This window comes from Macaca mulatta, chromosome 15 (assembly GCF_049350105.2).
Source record: "Macaca mulatta isolate MMU2019108-1 chromosome 15, T2T-MMU8v2.0, whole genome shotgun sequence".
In the NCBI taxonomy this organism is placed as follows: domain Eukaryota; kingdom Metazoa; phylum Chordata; class Mammalia; order Primates; family Cercopithecidae; genus Macaca; species Macaca mulatta.
In genome coordinates, this window is record NC_133420.1 from 41256305 (window position 1) to 41276867 (window position 20563).

General features: G+C 40.6%; 1 protein-coding gene across 6 annotated transcripts in view; it reads left to right on the forward strand.

The window, feature by feature from the left end:
• Positions 1-20563, forward strand: part of ASTN2 (astrotactin 2) — a 985877-nt gene that overhangs the window by 383421 nt on the left and 581893 nt on the right. For all 6 annotated transcript variants that reach the window (XM_015116965.3, XM_015116967.3, XM_015116966.3 and 3 more), the window contains one exon: positions 13-159. In XM_015116965.3, the coding sequence (XP_014972451.3) occupies positions 13-159 (147 nt within the window). The remainder of the gene's footprint in view (positions 1-12; positions 160-20563) is intronic.

The window sequence follows — 20563 nt, forward strand, 5'->3', positions numbered from 1 at the left end:
TTGTGTTACCAGGTTTGCTGAAAAGCCCAGTGAACAAGACAGCCCTGACACTGATTGCTGTGAGCTCCTGCATCCTGGCCATGGTGTGTGGCAGCCAGATGTCTTGTCCACTCACTGTGAAGGTGACTCTGCATGTGCCCGAGCACTTCATAGCAGATGGTAAGAGCCGAGCATTGCAGATGCTCCACACCCACTCAGCACCTTGCACCCCTGGCTGGTCAAATGTTTCTACGTATGGCCCAATGTTAGAATTATTATTATATGTATTATAGGGGGAAAAAAGGAGCATCTAAATATCTTGGAAGAGGATCTTATCATTTGGAGTCTGGATTATTTGAATTAAGGACTACTTTTACTTTTTAATTTTATTTTCTTTCTCTTTTTTCTTTTACTTTAAGTTCGGGGATACATGAGCTGAACGTGCAGGTTTGTTACATAGGTATACATGGGCCATGGTGATTTGCTGCACCCATCAACCTGCAATCTAGGTTTTAAGCCCCACATGCATTAGGTATTTGTCCTAATGCTCTCCATCCCCTTTACCCGCCACCCCCTAACAGGCCCCAGTGTGTGATGTTCCCCTCCCTGTGTCCATGTGTTCTCATTGTTCAACTTCCACTTATGAGTGAGAACATGTGGTGTTTGGTTTCCTGTTCCTGTGTGAGTTTGCTGAGGATGATGGTTTCCAGTTTCACCCATGTCCCTGTAAAGGACATGAACTCATTCCTTTTTATGGCTGCATAGTTTTCCATGGTGTGTATGTACCACATTTTCTTTATCTAGTAAAGACTGCTTTTAACCTATGAGCAACAATCAAGTTGAAAAAATAAAGGAAGAGCTCAAATGTGAATGCAGAAAGATTGAGCTACTTCAGAGAACCTACTGGTTTTTTTGATTGTGGATCCATTTCAAAATAAAAATGTCCCCCAAAGAGTATTTGCTAATTAAAATCATATGACAAGAAAGACTGTATGAGTTTTAATGGAATTTCCTGAATGTCCTGGATAATATTTATATTCTCTTTCCCTGTAAATATACTTTACAAGTATCTTATATTGTACCATTTACTTTTCACCCAATTAAATTGAATTAATGAGACACTGTAGCCACCTTAGTCATTAGCAAAGCATGGTCCAAGGCCCTGATTAAGGTGGTTGCTATTTATTGCTAAAGTGCCCTCCAGAAAAGTTGTCCCAGTTTACACATTCCAGGATATGTTGGCGTCTGTTTCTCAAACACTTCTCACATGGCGTCACCGTCTTTAGATGTATTGAAGTTTGGCATAATTATAATAAAGAAGGCATGCCTTAACTGTGCAACTGTGCAACTTAATAAATTTTCAGTTTTAGAACTTTTTACACTTTACAAATTGTATACATTTTACACTTTTTCAAATGTATACGTCTTGATGAGTTTGAAGATAAGTAAATACCCATGAAATCAACACCATAAGGAATGCCATAAACATAGCCATCACCTCTAAAAGTTTCTTCTCACTCTATATTTTTGTGATAAGGACATGTAACAGGATTATATATGAATCTACACAGATAAAATCATAGAATATTTCCAGCACCTCATAAGGTTTCCTCGTGCCTCCTTCCAGTTAGTGTTCTGTAGAGGCAATAAACTTTCTGACTTGTAGCACCATATTAGTACCATTAATTCTTAAAAATATTTTTGCATTTTGAGATGTATTGAATGTTTTTGAGATCCTTACCCTCTATTTGCCAGTCTTCCTTCAGTGAAATTCGATTTTATCTCCAGGGTTTAAGTCTCGGTGTTCAGAACTTAGCACCATCCTTTTAGTATATTTTGACCAGAGCAAAGTGGAATTTTACTCCCATTCTCTGAAACACTCAAACTCCTATTAATGCATCCTGATTGTTCCAACTTCACCATAGTGCAGAAGCCCCTGCTTGTTTTTCACTGGGACTGCAGATAAGTTCATATACATTCAGAACTTATATTTCTTATTTCACATACGTTCATGTGATTTTCAGACCTATGTGCATACAAGACTTCAGCTCATCTTTAATGAGCCGTATGTGCACATAAGACAGGTAAATATGTGGTGGGGGAGATGGCAGGGAATGGTGTAGGAAAGCAGGAGGAACAAAATTTACAGAAGCAAATAGTTTCATGGATTATGCAGCTGGAAGAATTGCATGTCCCTACCCTTCATCTCTCAGCTGTCACTACTCATTAATTGTAGAATGTTAAGACTTAAAGGTGTTCAAGTTTTACATATTTATTTTCATACATGTAGAAATGGAAGCCCTGAGAAAATAACTTGCTCAAGGTGAAACAGTTTAATGGCTAAGAGCACAGGCTTTGGAATAATACAAACATTAATCCAAATGCTTGCTCCATTGTCTGCCTCTTTGATAGCAAAGTGAATTCACCTCTCTGAGCCTCTGTCTCTGCATCTATAAAATGTGGATAATAGTAGTACCTACCTCACAGGAGTATTCTGAAGACTACTACTCCCGCCTTTTATCATGTTCATCAAATTTTCAGATAGCATGTGGCTGAGAAATGGCAAACAGTTGGGAAATAGCAAAATCAAGGCATTACTTAAGACGGCTACAAATCATCTTGATGATTTGGAAGGATAGACCAAAGTGTGGTGAATTAAAAGGTGCCCTTTCTCAGTGTGCCCAGTGTCTTAAGCTTAAAATTTTGTAATAGCCTGTGAAATTGTCTGTTTCTGCCTCTAGACTGGAATCTCTGTGAGGGCAGGAATTATGTCTTTGGGGAGAAATATTATATTCCCATTGATAAGCACAGTGCCTGGTTCATAATGGATATTCAGCAAATATGTGTCCAGTAGATGAATGTTGCCTGAATTAAAACTGAGTTTTCATTGTTCTATAGGATCCTTCTAGTAGATCTCTAAGCACACAACAGATACTGAATCAAAGAAAACTAAGGCAGATGATGCATAGCGATCAAAGATGTTTTGAAATGTACCCATGAAGTTTTAAAATGTACCCAGGATTTGTCTGCAGATGCAGAAAGAACTGTTGTGAAACAAGCAGTTTTCATACTCACAGATCTCAGATACACAATGTACAGCACACCGTGCAGACCATGTGGGAAAGCACCCATATCTACCAGCAGGCAGAGGGACCAAGTGGAAAGCATGGGAAAGAGCCTGTCTTATGGTATTGCAGGGAGAAATGGGTGAGGCAATGTAAGCAGGGTAGACAGATTTGAGATTGGCTAATTTGAATCACTTTAGTGGGCTCTAGGGTTTCAGAACTGCTCCTGATTGCCTGGTGTCTGGCTCTCGGGTGATGAAGGAAGACAATATTCCTTCCCAATGTGTATAAGCTGTATAGAGGAGATGACTGGAGTGTAGGTTCTGGATTGCTTAATATTCATATGAAAGAGATGCTCCCTGGGCAAGTCTTTTGCTTTCTCTAAGATATGACTATCCCTGGAGGGGAGGGCTCTCCCCAGTCAGGAGGCTCAGATGCCAGAGCATCAAGCTTACAGAACATAAGAAAATATAATAAATACAAAAGAAAAAGAGAAGTAACTACGGAGTGTACACATCCTGGAGATGTGGTGGAGCAAGCTTAGAAGACAGCATTGGGAAGGCCTTGTCCACAGTATCTTAGTCTCTAGGCATAATGGAATCTCCATCCCTTACATGCCATAATATCTTGGTAGGAATGCGTCCTTTCAAATGAAGTAGGCTTTGGTTTGGATCTAAATTTTGTTGCTTAGTTACTATGAAACGTAGAAGAGTCAAGTTAGCTACCTGAGTCTCATTTTTCTCATCTATCTGTAAAATAAGGATTATTATGAGATTGAATGTTATAATGTGTATGAAATGCTTAGTAGAGTGTCTAAAACATTGTTATAGCCCAAAAAATGGTAGCTGTTATTACTCTTATTATCAAAACAGTTTGTAGAGAAAGAAACTTCAGAAGCTGGAATATGGCAAGGCAAGAAAATATAGAAAACTAAATAGGTGAATTTAGCTACTCTCAGTGAGGTGAATGGAAGAGGGAGTACATTATATCCTCTGTTCCAGCCAAAAGTGACTTTCCCACTTGGAGATGTTAATACTTGAAAGTCCTCCATCTCTGGGGCTCAGCAGGAATCCTGGGAGTATCCAGCATTTGAAGCCAGGTGGATAGCTATCTGGTAATTCCAAGCAAGCTCACCTTCCCCAGCATGATCCTAATGCCTCCTTTGGCAGAAACTCTATCAGCGCTGCTCATCTCGTTCCTCCAAAAGCTCTCCAAAGTAGTCTTTATTATCCACCTGTGGGAGATACAGAAACTGGGATGTGAAGGGGAGTAGAATCAAATCATCTGTAGGAATACAGAAGGGTCTAGAAAATTGATTTTATAAATTGTACTACTGGAGTTTCCAGCTCTGATTTCTGGAGATATGAGGGTATTACCTAGGGGGATGAGAGGGAAAGTGATAATAGTGCCTATTTTCTTGAACCCATGTCATCCCTTAGCATTGATATTTATAAATGTGTTGCAACCTAACATAAATGTAGTAACAAGCAGAGATGGAAAGTGCACAATTCTATGATATTTTACATATATATATTCACCCACATCATAATACCGGCCCCTTAAGACTGGCAAAGTTTTAAAAAACATTAAAAACAAAGTCTCAATGAGGCCTATCGGGATGAGGGCAGCTCATGTCAAGTGCAAGAAGCTCCATTTGAGACCAGGTCTCCCACGGACCAAAGCCAGGGCAGCTTTCATCCTTTTTCAGTCACCCCCATGAGTTCCAAGCTGCCAAGGTGCTGGCCCTTCTTAGTAGAGAGAGCTCTCAGCCACACTTACACGTTGAGCTGTCCATGGTGCTGGATCATTGGATGGGGCTGAGTAATGGGTCCTGTCTTCCACGAGAAAATGAATTCTGCCCCTTGTGTTACTGCATAGTTATACTCGATGCTTACTGTCCATTATAAAGAAAAGGTCATTATGACATAGCACTTGTGCAGAGCCCAGCTGGCAAGAGTTCTGACACAGTTCCTATCCAAATCCTTGGCAAATCTCACCCCTTCTTTTATCTGGGCTTCTTCAAAGCCATCAGTGGCTTTTTGCCCTCCTAAGCACACACTGAAGAAATGGAACATGTTTGCATCTAAACAGACTTAAGCTAGCATTGTTTATCCAGCTGTGAACTACAAATCATTTGCATTTAGGTCATCTGGGGAGATAATTCCTAGAACCAGTGAGTCAGATTCTCTGAGGGTAGAGCCCACATATTAATATTCTTTACAAGAACCCTCTAGGTGGTCACTTATCAAGGCTTTGAGAGCTACATCAATAACTCTGTAAGTGTTACTTTTTTTCCACCTAACATATGTGATCACTTCTTCAGACCCCTTGGAATTGTTATAAACATCTTTAATAAGGGTCTTTTGTTTCCTCCACCTTTGACTTTATCAATGCCCTCTTAATGGAGCTGCCTCATAGCATAACTCCAGTAACTGTCATTAGCATTGGATATAATGTGGGTGATCTGTTCTTAAGATTTATAACATACTAACCCTGATCACACAGGTTTGGACCTTATCAAAATTGCCATGCAGTTAGCCTTGTTGAGAAATAGTTATTGGTTAATATTGAGCACCTATCTTAGCTGAGATGTTAGTTTATGCATCTACTGAGGTTCCCTATGTAAGTCAGTATATATTCACCCAATGTAGTCAGTCAATAGAAGATTCTACTTTTAAAGGAACAAGCTATCCAGGTGAAGTAGGTGAGATAGTTCCACTCCAGTGTAGGCAGGTAACATTCCACCTAGAATTCTCTGTTTTGTTCCAAGATATGATATACATTGGAAGTTATTCAAGTGAGAGTATTTGACAGTCAAAATATTCAAAAAGCACAGTAGGTACCTAATGACCTCTTAAGGAAAGGATGGATGACATTCATTCAATAACAAGAGTTGAAGGAACCTAGACAGGAAGAAAACCTACTATTATTGAGTATACTATCTATTGAGTAGCATACAAAGCACTTTACATAGGGTTCTTCCTTCAATTCTCACAGCAAAATTGAGAGTCTGGATTTAGTATCCTCATTTTTCATACATGAAAATTGAGGCTCAGGGATGCTAGGTGGTTTTATGAGATTAACACATAGATGACGTGGTATGAAAACTTAAGTCTACCTGAGCCCCCAGTCTAAGGTTCTTCTATGCTCTAAGCTTCCAGAGAGGAGACCAGGATAATTATTATTTATTTTGAAGAGAGCAGACTAGTTCTGGAAGTCCTAAGGAAGGAAAACTAGAGAGCTATATGGGTGATGAGTGTGGTCAGGGATGGGAGAAGATGAAGCCTCAGTTTGGAAATGTCTTCCTCTGCTGTTGACTGTGTGACTTGTGCTAGTTATTTAAACATTTTAAGCTTCAGTTACATTATCTATAAATTGGGGATAATAGCAGTACTTATCTCATGAAGTTATTATGAAGAATAAGTGAAATAATACTCATAAAGCTTTTAGCTCAATACCTAAGACCTAGTAATGGTTCAATAAATTATAAAAATGTCAGAAGTTGTAATAATATTTTCTTAATATTGGAAGGGGGGTCATTGCAAGGTAATGAGTTCCCCATCATAGAAAATCTCCTGAGAATAGATGACCACATTTTTACGAAGCTGTAGAAGAGAGGGGAAGAGATGCTTTTGGCTTTAATACATGATATTTTATTTTGGAGCCATCTTATCAAACTGTACATTTTAAAACCACTTAATTATTTTAGGACTTTTAGAATATGTTTGTTTATTCTTTAGTACTTCACCCAGAGTCTCACCAATTCTTTGCCTAGGCTCAGAAATGGGTGAAAACAAGGGATGTCTCCGTCTCTTGAATACATTTCTTAGCTAAATTCACACACACACACACACACACACACACACACACACACACACACAATTTTATATATTGATATGGTTGTTGCATCAAAATACTTATGCTAAAATGTTTTTTAATTTAGGTTAATTTAAGCAGTTAACAATCATGTTTTAGGTTGAACTAAGTTGAAATCCAAGTCGTCTCTGTTCCCTATGACTGAAGTATTTGGGATAGAGTATTCCTTCTTAGCCCATGAAATCATAAGGACAAATGCCCACACATCGGGAGGGCATGATTCACTAACATGCCACACATGTAGCTGGTTTTGAGCATAAAATTGTGAATAATTACACTTGCCTACATTTATTTGCTCTCATCCCTACTTGATGTCTTCCATCCCAGAAGAATGAGCTAATGCATGGCTTCATGCTGTTAGAAAGGAGTGAGGTCCATAATTGGCTTCAGAACTACTTTGCAGTGATTTAAATACATGGAAGGAGTATTTTCAATTCTTAGAAGGGAAAATGACACCACATTGTAAGTGGATCCTTAGCCACAAACTGCCAAACACTTTATTTAAAACAAGTAGTTCCTTGGACATCCTGCTCTCTGAAATCATCCCAGGCTTTGTTTTAAAATGCTCCGTGTTGACTGCAGATCTTTGAATACTGTGGAACATGCTTATGGATGGAAGTTCTATACAATATGGCTTCTGTCTTTTTCTTTGTTAACACATTTGCACAGCCTTGATACTGTTTAGACAAATAGACTGTCTTACCTGGTATCTGCCTCTCTGTATACCTTTGCTTGTACATTCTTTTCCATCATGTATTTACATACACGGCAATCTCACCCATCTCTAAGGCATAACTTATTTTGTTCCCTCTTCTAGAAAACCTTCTTCAATGAGTCCCCAGAGATAAATAATATCACCTTTCATGAACATTACCTAGAACTATATTTGTGCCTTTCTAATGACCTCAGTCTACCTCCTATTACTATTACTGTTATGTAAGTGTCATTGAGACAACTGCCACAGTCCTACGAACTGGCCTCCTGCTTTAAATCTAGCCTCTCTCCTATCTTTTCTTAACAGTGCAAACAGAGCCATCTTTTACAATGAAAAATATCAATACATTGCTTACATGTATTGCATACATGTCATACTTTCCATAAAACTGTTTATTGTCTTCTTTTGTACTTGTTTTGTACTTGTTTTGTACTTCTTATCGTGGCCTTTACATCCTTGCAAGGTCAGGCCCCTGCCTGCCTTTCCAGTCTTAACTCACAACACCTCTCCCTATATTGGCTCCTTAAATTTCTCTGTTGCCTCCTGCCTCAGGCTCTTTGCACATTTACATGTTGTTTTCTTTGCCTGAAAACTTCTTCCCACATCTCCAGTTTCTCTCATTTACTCTAGGGTATTAGACTTTCCTTTTTTACTTCCCAGCCTCTGTTAGCTCCCTTACGAATCATTCTCTTTGAGCCCTGCTTTTTTTCTGTATCACACTTATTTCAGTGTATAACTGTACATTTATCTAGTTAATGTTGTTCTCTCTTGCTAGGTTTCAAATTCCTTAAGGATAGAGATTATATTTGTCTTGCACATTATGTTCAGAACCTTGGACAAGGTCCAAAACATACTTGATGCCCCCTAAAAACTTTCATTGAATTTTTTTTTAAGTTAGTTCAATGGTTAGACTTAAATTTTTTCAAAGGCAAAGACCACAGCTTATTCATGTTCTAACTTATTGTGATATCCAACAGGGGTTCTGACTCAGTAAGCATATAAGAAATTGTGTCTGTAAAAAATGAAGTAAGAGAGGACCAACATGTGGACCCAGATGCCCTAAGAAGATACATAAAAAAGAATGACAGTGCAGGAGGTCTGAGGCTGCCTCTTCTTCTATGATTGACTTCACTCCCCAAGGATGTTGCTCCCATCCCCAAAAATAAACTCCAATCAAATTCACACACCCCTCCTTAACACCAAAATGAAACAAGCTTCATCCCAGAGCCCAGAAAGAGGGGAAATATAAATTGAGCTGAGATTCAGAACCCCCATAGGGGAGGTGGCAATGAAATACCAATAAACCATATTAATATGCTGAAATCAGGGAGAATAGCTTGAACTCCAACCCAGACTTAATAACTATACGTGAGAGAGTACAGGGAGAAGGCAAGGCTAGGCTTCAGTCAGAATTAAAATGAGATCTGTAATGAAATTGGTAATATAATTTTAAACTGTGAAAACTTTTTTCCCTTCTTCTTTTTCTTATACTTAATGGCCAACTTGCTTGGCAATGGCTGGGAGCTGTGGATACCACCTAGAGTAGATTTTTTTTTTCCTCCAAATCTCTTCATTAGGGAAGTCTAAATCCACAAAACCATGGAAGAAAAAAAAAATGCTTCAAGCCATTTTCTGCCTTAAATAGTAACTGATCCCCAGGTTAAAGTGACAAGCGGCTTGAGGGAGAACAAACCCAGAAAAAACATTCGAAGCGGCTGAACATGTTCAAGCTTTTAAAGATACCACAACAGCCAGTGGGACTGGGATTTTTAATGACACTCTGTGCTAAGATATTAGCTTGGCTTCCAACCAGAATGAATTGTTACTCATTTTCCTTCCTAACAAAAGAGATAACTGAGTTTGACGTCCAAAATTGGAGACTAATTTCTGTGTTTTGATAGCAGATTGAGTCCAAAAATATGTTCCCAGGAACTGGGGCAGAGAGTTGTTGCAAGAAGTAGGCAAACTCAATTTTCTCTCATTAATAATTCCATTCTGTTGTTGTGAAAAGAAGGCCGCTTTGACTTTTAGAATGGAAAGAGAGAACGCTGGGTGGGAGCTGTGATGAGACTGACTTCAAGTCTATAGAGTTAGTTGTTCCATAATTATTGGCTTGAGGTGTGCAAAATAGTGTAGAATTGAGGCAGTGGAGCAATCCACAGGGGAAAGAAGGTAGTATGGTAAAGACATTAAGTGGATTGATCTGTGGCCCAGGAGATGTGGATTCCAGACAGGTTCATCTGCTTTCTTCAGTGTTTTTTCTTTGCTTCAGGGTTTTTTAAATCTAAAAACATGCTAATACTCCCTCCTTCAAAGAGTGCTAGTGGGCTGATTCACTTAAAAGCATTTTGTCAACTGTGAGGGTAGTTATGATTATGAGAATGTTGTGTCTTTACCTCACTGTTTGTTTACAGCTTTAATATGTATAAAGAAAACCTTAGGGTTAGAATAGGGTCTTAGCAGGTAAGGCTAGGTAAGGAAAAGGTAGAATATTAGGGAGGTTGGCCTCCCTTGGCTAGAAGAAGGAAGATAGATAGTTAAAATGCATTAATAACACCATTCTTTTATTCTTATATAGTGTTCTGCTTCTTCCCTTTCTTCCTTCCTCTTCTCCATTTTTAATTTTTTTTCCTCCTATGATCAACAAACATTTGCATACCACATACCATACTGTCTGTGGCATGCTCAGATACTGGGGTGGAGAGACAGATGAAACACCATCTCTGGCCTTCTCCAGCTTAGTGGTGGTGGGATATGCCCAGTCGATAAATGATGAAACTCAGTGTGAATGATTCATAATGGGATTGTCCTAGATGATGTGGAGACACCGATGAGAGGCAAACAAGTATCCCAAGCTAGAGATGGGAAGAAGGTGTCTTGAGGAGGTGCTACTTGAGCTACATCTTAGAGCCCTTGACACTTATCTGGAGAAGGGCAATGGATGATGGCAGGCTTCCCAGGGAGGGGCATGGACACATGTCAGTGCATCCTGTAGACCCTGTTTTTCAAACCTCCCAATGGTTGCAGTGATTAGAAATGTTTACAGAACAGTTGCTAAGTGCCAGGTCCTATTCTAAGTACTTTGCAAGGTGTTACTTGTTTCATTCTATTACCTCATGAAGTAGATCCAGTTATATCCTCAAATATAAGGGACACATAAAAAATTTAAAGGTCATGTTTGCCTAGGGAGGTTATATGACCACCTTAGTGTTACACAGGTGGGAAGAGATTGAACAGAATTATTTTGAATCAACACCCACAGAATGTGATAGAGAATTTAAGGACTAAGATCATCCTCCAGCTCCTCTATGAATTCACTCCAACTTTGGACAAATCTCTACTTCTTCAGGACTCAGTTTCTTCATTGTAAAATGTAGGAGGGGAACAAGGTGATACTTAAAATTCTTCCCTGCCCCGATATCTTAAATGGAGAGGGAGAAATACTGGGGTTCAAAGTCCCCCTTTACTTATCTCATGATGGACGTGACCTTCCAAGTCCTTATGCAGCCATCACATTACCCCAGTACTCTCTCTTCAGACTGGTTTGGGCCAAACTGCCGTCAGGCAGCCCCCTGAACAAGGAGGTAGGGGGCAGAGACAGCTGAGCAAACAGCTGAGCCCACAAGTTGCCATTTGAAGAAAGCTTAGAAGGATCACATCCAAGCTTGTGGAGGGACTTCAGGCTCCCAAGGCTGCCTGGATGAAAAATAACGTGGTGGGAAGCCTGGCCCCTCCCCAGCTTCCCCTCTTAGTCACAGCTGCAGAGGGACCTTGAACATCTCTGATGCCAGTGGGAGTTTGGGAAGGGAAGAATGCATTGTATTCACATGGGAAAGGGTAAGATGGGAGGAATAATTAACACCTGTGCATCCCTGCTCCCCATTCCCCAGCCCTGCTTTCCAGCAAAGCCTTGCTATTTGGCTTTTCTCCCCAGCGCATTCCTCTGGATTATGTAAGCCAAATATATCTGCAGCTGCTCAGCCTTGGGTTTTCCAGAAGCTCTTGGCAACTTTCTGAACCTCAGCTAATGGCTGGGGCATCTCACCATCAGCTAGAGTGATCCCCAGGGCCTGGACCATCCCTGAACCTTCTATTTATTCACTCCCTGGCTTTAACTCTGGCTCCCATTTAAACTTTATCAGTGAGTCTATACATTCAGACTTTCAGCTGACATTTGCTGAGTGCCTGCTCAGGGCCAGGACTTAGATTCTGGAACAAACTCAGGCACAGTCAGCATTAAAGGTGGGTGAGGTGGGGGAAAGAACATAGGATTTGGAAGCTTAAATCCTCAGGTTTAAATCTACACTCCTCCACTTACTAATTATGGATCTTGGACGAGTCACTGTACTTCTCAGAACTACCAATTTTACCATCTATAAAAGTGAAGCTACAAGCCCCTTCCTCACAGGGTGGTGGCGAAGGTGAAATAGAGAGTGGCATAACAATAGCCAAAAGTAGATGGTTAGAAAATGCTAATCGCACCCTCATAGGGATCACATGTGTCATTTAAAATGATAGACTAACTATACAGCAAAAGGCTGCTATGGAAGGTAGATGATAATCTGAACCATCAGGTCATATAGACAGTCAGCCAGGTTGCTAGGGAAGCTTGGAGTCTTTTCCACTGGGCAGATGTGGGTAAAGCTTCAGGGAGCAAGAGGATTTTACTAGGGTCTTTTCCCATTTGAGGAAACTGGATGGGCAAGGATTGGGAGTGAGAGTGCACTTCTGTTGGAGGTGGGAGGAGAGAGGGAGGACAAGAAGGGCAATCTTCCGGGTAAAAAGAACAGTATGAGTAAAGGTGTGGCAGAAGCAGGTAGCAGCCAGCAAGGCTGGGGCTCCATGGGGCATGAATGGATCTAATGGGAGGGTTACCCAGGAAAAGCAGTTGGGATTTTATCCTGGAGGTTGGGAGTCAGAGAAGCATTGAAGGATTTTAATAAAAAGAGTGTAAGAGTCACAGTTGCTTTTACAAAGGGCAAGGCAATTTGTTAATTCAGAGTTCAGGCTGTGGAGTCAGATACACCTGGGTTCAAATGCTAGCTGTATGAAATAATAGATAATAGATGTTACCAATGTTACTTAACCCTTCTGGGTTACGTCTTAATCTGTAGGGTTGGGAGAATTACATGAGATTATGTTTCTAAAGTACTTGGTAATGTTCATTTTTATTGGAATCACCATCACCATCCTTTCAGTCTAAGTCGAATCTCCTTGTTAAATGGTCCTGAACTACTTTTTGCATTCAGTCCTTTTGCAATTACTTCTTCAATGTCTAATCTGGTTAAGAGTCTGGGCTATAGAATCTCACTGCCGTGGTTTGATACCTGGCTCTGATATTCTGTAGCTATGTAGCCTTGAGTTAGTTATTTAACCTCTCTAAGCCTCTGTTTGTGCATCTGTGAAGTGGCGAATGTCACAGTGAACCACCTTAAAGGGTGGTTCTTAGCACATATTCAATACTTGCTTAGCACATATTCAATACTTGGAAAATAATAGGCCCTTCCAAAGCTACTTGAAGGCCCATACTGGCAGAGAGTGTAGCTGTCTTATTCTTTTGTAATCCCCAGTACACAATCAGTGTTCAATAAAGATTTGTTGAATAAATGATCACAGTGTAAAAGGTGAATCTGAGGTTGCCAAAGCTGGAGACAAGGAAGACTGATGGGGCAGCCATATTGAGTTCATAAGACAATGTCTGAACAAGGGCATTAGATGTGAAAATAAAGACAAAAGAGTTCCTATAGAGCTAGAACAAGGAAATATGCAACTAACTGCAAGTAGAGACCAAGGAAGAGAAAGAGTCAAAGATGATGTGGTATCTGCCACCTGGGATCCCTGAAAGGTTGATGACCCCAGACATCCATCAACATAAGAAACCCTACTGAGTTGAGGAAGCCTTGCAAGAATAATCTCCTTTTTGTAAAGCTGTGAGGTGTGGTGGTTATTAGCTTCAATACCAATGCTAGAGTACATGGGTTCAAACCCTAACTCAAGCTTCATCTTCTGAAAAATGGGGATGCTAATACACCAGAAATTAGACTGTTATTGTGAGGACTAAATGGTTGTGAATTGCAAGGGCCTGGACCATGGCAACCACACTCAAAAACTAGGGACTGTTACAATTCTGCTGAAGCACCAGCATCCTGATGTGAGACCAAGGATCAGATGCCTACTTCTTGGCTACATTTTTAGATTAAAAAAAAAAAAAAAAGGAAAAAATGCAAGCAACTTTTAAAAACACACAATAGGCCAGGTGCAGTGGCTCATGCCTGTAATCCCAACACTTTAGGAGGCCGAGGCAGGCAGAACACTTGAGGTAAGGAGTTTGAGACCAGCCTGGCCAACATGGTGAAACCCTGTCTCTACTAAAAATACAAAAAATAGTCCAGCTACTCAGGAGGCTGAGGCAGTAGAATCATTTGAACCTGGGAGGTGGAGTTTGCAGTGAGCCAAGATCACGCCACTGCACTCCAGCCTGGGCAATAGAGCTAGACTCTGTCAAAAAAAAAAAAAAAAAAAACCCACAATATTAGAACCTTTACACATGCTGCCTGGATAAAAATTATTAGTAGGAGATGTCACTGTGTCCTGCGAGTAAAATTAATTTTCCAGATCTCTGAAGGCTGCTCCCCTCCCCTGAAGGTTTGAATCATTGGAGTAATATCTCAGGTGACATCTCACCGCAATATTTGAACCAGGGTGGAGGATGAGAGAGTGATAAGTCTGACACCCACACGAGTGTTAACATGACCTGTGAGTTTCAGGGTTCTAGGGCCAATCATTCCCTACAAAGACTCAAATGAAGCATTAATGTGCTGGGCAGAGGACTTTTTTGGAAGCAGAGGCCTGAAAAAAGATACAGAGGCCTGGTGATGGGAGCTGGTGTCACACTTGAAATGTGGAATCAATTAAAAATGGCAGCTTCTGCTACCCCAAAAAGGAGGGCATGAGTACAGGGGTGAGGGCACATTGTGGGCATATTGTCAAGTAGCTAGCTTGGCAGTTTTCTAAAGTGTAGAATGTTAGAGCCAGAAATTATTTTGAGCCTAATCTTAGCACATTCTCCTCCTTGGGCATCTCACCCTCAGGCCAAATGAAATAGCTATTTCCTGAAGGCCCAGACTCGGTTTTGTTTCTTTGCAGCATTTCTTTCCTTTTGCCTAAATCCCTTTGCCCCTTGTATTAGTCTGTTCTCATGCTGCTAATAAAGATATACCCGAGACTGGGTAATTCTAGAGGAAAGAGGTTTGACTCACAGTTCCATATGGCTGGGGAGGCCTCACAATCATGGCAGATGGCAAGGAGGAGCAAGTCACATCTTACATGGTGGCAGGAAAGAGAATGAGAACTAAATGAAAGGGCTTTCCCCCTATAAAACCATCAGATCTCGCGAGACTTATTCACTACCATGAGAACAGTGTGGGGGAAACCGCCCCATAATTCAATTATCTCCCACCAGGTCCCTCCCACAACATATGGGAATTATGGGAGCTACAGTTCAGATGAGATTTCGGTGTGGACACAGTCAAACCATAGCACCCCTCTACTCCATTTAGCTGTAATATCTCAGGTGACATCTCACCGCAATATTTGAACCAGGGTGGAGGATGAGAGAGTGATGAGTCTGTGACACCCACATGAGTGTTAATATGACCTGTGAGTTTCAGGGTTCCAGGGCCAACCATTCCCTACAAAGACTCAAATGAAGCATTAATGTGCTGGGCGGAGGACTTTCTATGGAAGCAGAGGCCTGAAAAAAGATACAGAGGCCTGGTGATGGGAGCTGGTGTCACACTTGAAATGTGACACCATTTAGCTGGTTTCTCTACCCCATTTAGCTGCTTTCTTATACTGAACTCAATATAAGGAAGTGTGACAGCTCAAGTATGACTGTTTGTAGGAAGCATTCTCTGACTTTGCAGTATGACTGTTTGTAGGAAGCATCCCTGCTCTGTGCACCCAAAGCTTCCTATTTTATCTTCATCACTACACTGATTATGTTCTATTATAATGCTCTATCTTGTTATCTCTCAATTGAACCATACACTACTTTCAGGCAGGGACTCTTTCTTCCACTTTTATAACCACCCCCTTTTGTCACGGTATTCAACACAGAGTGGGAGCTCAGTATATTTAGATCTGTTCCCTATTCAAGATACTTTTTTAAATAACTTAAAAAAAAACAATTCTGAGACATTTAATACCATTCCTGTAATTATGATTCCTGTTATTGAATTATTGCTTGCAGTTTTATTTTGAAACCCAAAATTCGTCACAAAATTTGACAATGAGGTAGACTCTTCAAAACCAGTCTTGATCCTAGTAAGCATAAGCTGCATTGCTCTCAAAGCTACATCAGGAATTGGGTGGAAGATAGAATAGGTAATTCTCACCGAGGTAGTATATCAGAAGATTCTTGGAGAAGGCAGAAGCTGAGTTGAGCGTGAAAGGGTAAGTTGGGCTTGTACAGATTCATTGTCCACCTAGAAGAACTCCTTGGAGGATGAGATGAGACTGGTTTGTACAAAAGGAAATTGGCCTCAGCTTCTCCTCTCTCCCCAGTTGACCTGCAGCATCAGCCCTCAGCAGCGCCCAGTCCCATCCCCTCCCTAACCTCACACCCTCCGTAAGATCCATCTAGGCAACAGGTGCATACTTATGGCATATTGCATGTTCCAAACACAGTGTGAGGACAGCAAGTTGGCACCTAGAGGCCTTCAGTCCTATTTCAGTCCCCATCCTTCTCTCATTCCAGAAACAACCTCACTACTAGAATGCAAATCCATATAATATTAGATCCTTATGAAAATAACACAAGAAGTCATCATGTGCCGGGCAGTATGCTAGGTATTTTGCCTATAATAACTTTTTACATCTTTACAGACTTTATTCACTCATTGAACAAATATTTATTTCCTGTTTCTTGTGTGTCATGGAGCAGTAAAGATGCTGTGCTGGAAAAGACAGACACAGCTCCTGCCTGCAGCATGCTTTCATTCTCAGCAGGAGACAGACACCAAAGCAAATTAGCAAAATAACAAAGTAAGCATTGGCAACAGGTGAGAGTAGCTGGGAGGATAATTAAAATGAGGTGTTAAATAATTAAAATATAGGAGAGTTGGGATGGAAGGCTCAGATATGCTGGTCAGGGAACATCTCTCTGAGACAATGGCATTTAAAGGAACATGTGAAGTTGTGTGGGAGAGGAAAGTGTGTGTGTTCCAGGCAGAGGGAACAACACAGTCAAAGCCACTTGGGTGACTTGAACAAGGTGGAACAAGGTCAACGTGGTTGGGGCAGACTGGGTGATGAGTTGTAGAAGTGAGCACAGGAAAGCTTTTCTGTGGAATGGGCATTCTCTTTCCTTTCCATGGACAAGTACACGGAAGAAAGTAGAGCAGGGTAGAGCTCTGTGCAGTGTTCTTTGGTTCAGGGACATGCACTGTCTGATCCAAGTTTGTGTATTTAAGCTAAGCTGGTTCATTCCACTCCTGGCCAGTTCATGAAGACTTTCAATGCTGCATCTCTGGTCATTCCTCCCCTTTCCTTTACCCCACCCCCCTCATTTATTGTCTTCAGTTTTTTGTTGGTGGTGGTTGTTTGTTTTATTTTCAGTATCTTCCTGTTTCCTGTCATAGTTTTCGCTGTTTCTCCTGTACCTCTCTCCATGCTACCCTGAGAACCCGGGACAGATGGACTTCTTGCACCTGCCTCTGCACATTTGTCTCAGACGCAGCCCCTCTGCCCACTGCCTACTGCTCACTCTGATTCCATCCACCGTAGCACTCTTGCAGCCAGCACATTTAACCATACTGCTGCTGAGTCCCCAACTCCCAGCTGACAATCGTCTTCATTAGTTGAGGAGAATCAATTTTACTAAGCACCTTGAGTATTTGGAATTTCAAAGGATGAATAAATTGGCAAGGTGAAATTTCAGGGCAGTGGATGGCAACATTTTTTAAAGGAATTTGCCCCCACCTCCCGTGTTAAGTCTAGTTTTCAAAATCAGTGTGTTGCCATTGAAGACACTACTAGGGGAATGTCAGGGCACTTTCCCTTAATAGAAATGAGAAAGTCAAAGAGAAACACATCAGCAAATAATGTTGTTTTGGTGTCTTTGTTTGTTTGTTTGTTGGTTGGTTTTTATTGCCCTGGGATACTGTGCATGATTATTTCTCAGAAGTGATCTTTAGTTGTTTCATCTAAAGGGTATGCATCTTCTTTGCTCTGTCTCCTCATAGAGGCTTGTGAATTGGATCCAGCTATTAGTAGCACTTACTAATTTCCTCTGAGTCTTGCTGGCTGAAGTGCCAGGCTTGGAACAACTTTTAATTTTGTTTTTAATTAAATTTCAGTTGTTTCAAATCACTCACTTTTAATGTCATTTCTTTGCAGTCCTCAGAGGCAGCAGGAACTGTGTGCTCTTGTTTATTCACACACACAGTCTGATGTGTATATATCCATGGTGTGGCTAAAGACTGACTCCTGGCTGAGGACCAGAGCAGGAACAGGCAATTAGGAAAGTAGAAATGAGTCACAGAATGGGCTTTTGGTTACACTGCTATATCCAAAGCTAATATGTTGTTCAAGCAGGCGTCTTGGTTATTGTGTTTGTTTTTGTGAAACTGTATTTGAACAAGGCAGCATTTTCTTTTGTTTCACAGTAGAACTATCAAATATATGAAGGTAGAAATAGTATAAGAATAGCTAACATTTATCCAGCATTTATTATGTGTTGGATGCTGTTTTAAGCACTTTACATCTATTACCTCGTTTACATTAAAAGTGAGTAATCTGAAACAAGGGAAATTTAATTTACATATATTACCTCCCACATTCCTATGAGATTGTTATCCAAATTTTTATAGCTGAGGAACCAAGGCCCATTTAACTGGATCCTTATCATTTGGTTAGTTAGTGGCATTGCCAGGACGTGAATACCAGCTGCCTTGCTCTGTATTTCTGCTCTTAAACACTACCCTGGACTCTCTGTCCATAAAAAACAAAAAGGCTTCATCATCTAAATGAATTTAACAACAAAAAATAGCAATTGACTAGTTTTTTGAAACAGCGAGATGATGTTAACTTTGTTTGGTGTTTTATAGGGTCTCTGCGCATGCCCATTCCTGTTGTGTAAACCGCAGGAGTGCCCCATGGGGTTTGGTCTGGATTCACAAACCATGGTTTGTCTATTTAGCTGTGCTCTTCCAGATGTTAGCGACTCAGAAAGGACAATTAGGTTTGAAAGCAAAAGCATAAATACATTCCAAATGTCCTATGTATCCCATAGTTTAGATCATCATTTGCTAGACCATTGGTTCCAACTGAAAATAGAACCCGACATATTTTATATGTCAGAAACTTCACATTTAAAAAAAAGGCTCAGCACGTTGGCTCACGCCTGTAATCCTAACACTTTAGGAGGCCGAGACAGGAGGATTGCTTGAGTTCAAGTGTTCAAGACCAACCTTGGCAACATGGCAATATCTCATCTCTACAAAAAATTTAAAAGTTAGCCAGGCATTGTTGCATGTACTTGTAGTTCCAGCTACTAAGGAGGCTGAGTTGGGACAGTTGCTTGAGCCCAGGAGTTCAAGGCTGCATTGAGACATGATCGTTCCACTGCACCCCAGCCTAAGCAACAGAATGTGACCATGTCTCAAAAATAATAAAATAAAATAAAAAGGAACTTCACATATCTTGTTCCCTTTGCAAAGAACATTATTCCACTAATATGATTATCTCCCTTCTCCACTATAAAATACACACACACACACACACACACACACACACACACACATACACACACACACACCCCTATCTGGTGCTCACAGCAGCTTATTCCTTTCTACAAAGCACTCATTCCTATGTGTGATCATCTTAGTGTTAGTGCATTTACTTGCTTAATGCTTACCTTCTCCCCCACATTGTACACTCTATATGGACAAGTGCTATGTCTTTTATATTTTCTGCTGAATTCCCAGCTTTACAACCAGGCCTGGCACATAAGTGGTGCTCAGTAAACATTTGTTGACAGTATGAATAAATACATTCAGAAGTTAAACACAATAATCAGCCTGCTGAGAACTAAAGTGACAGGACATGAAGTACAGGACCCGGAGTGTGGTCTTCTGGATTCTGGTTCCAGGTTTGTAATTAAATAATTGTGTGTAACTTGGGCAAGGCACTTTTACTGACCTCAACTTCTCCTTCTGTGACATGATAATGAAGTAACTCCCTAGAACATATCTGCATATACATTGAGTATAATATGATTGAATACCAACTGCTCTAATACATACTTTTTATTCTTTAACTTACTTCTTCCTCACGCTAACCCTACAGGTAGTTACTGTTTTTTTCTGATTTTATTTTTTTCAAATGAGCTTACTGAGTTCGAAAGAGGGTAATACCTTTGCCCAAGGCCACACAGCTATGAAACAGACCTAACTCCAGAACCTCTAACAGCTCTTGCTATGAGGATCAAGAGAGATATTGGATGTAAAGTTGTTATGCAGTGTTTTAAATGCTAAACAAAAATAAAATTGCATATTATTAAGGCCCTTTAGTGAACCTCAGGTAAGATCTGAAGGGCCACTGGAGAGTGTGGGGAGGGAACTGTGGGGTTTGCCTCTTTTGTTTCCATTTGATAACATCTATGGCAATGTTCTACAAATAGTTGCCTTAAAGCACCATTTGTCACTCCATTCATTCATTCAAAATGCTTTACTGATTACCCACTAAGGGCCAAACGCTGTGCTTAGAGATGCCAATTTAAAGATGAATTAGATATGGTTTCTTCTTTAGAAAACTCACTCTCTCCCTAGGTAAATAAGACATCCATATGCCCTAAACCTTGCCACGTGCTGACTCCTCTGAAAGGGTGGGCTAAATTCGAAGGCACCGGTGGGGATACTGATATAAG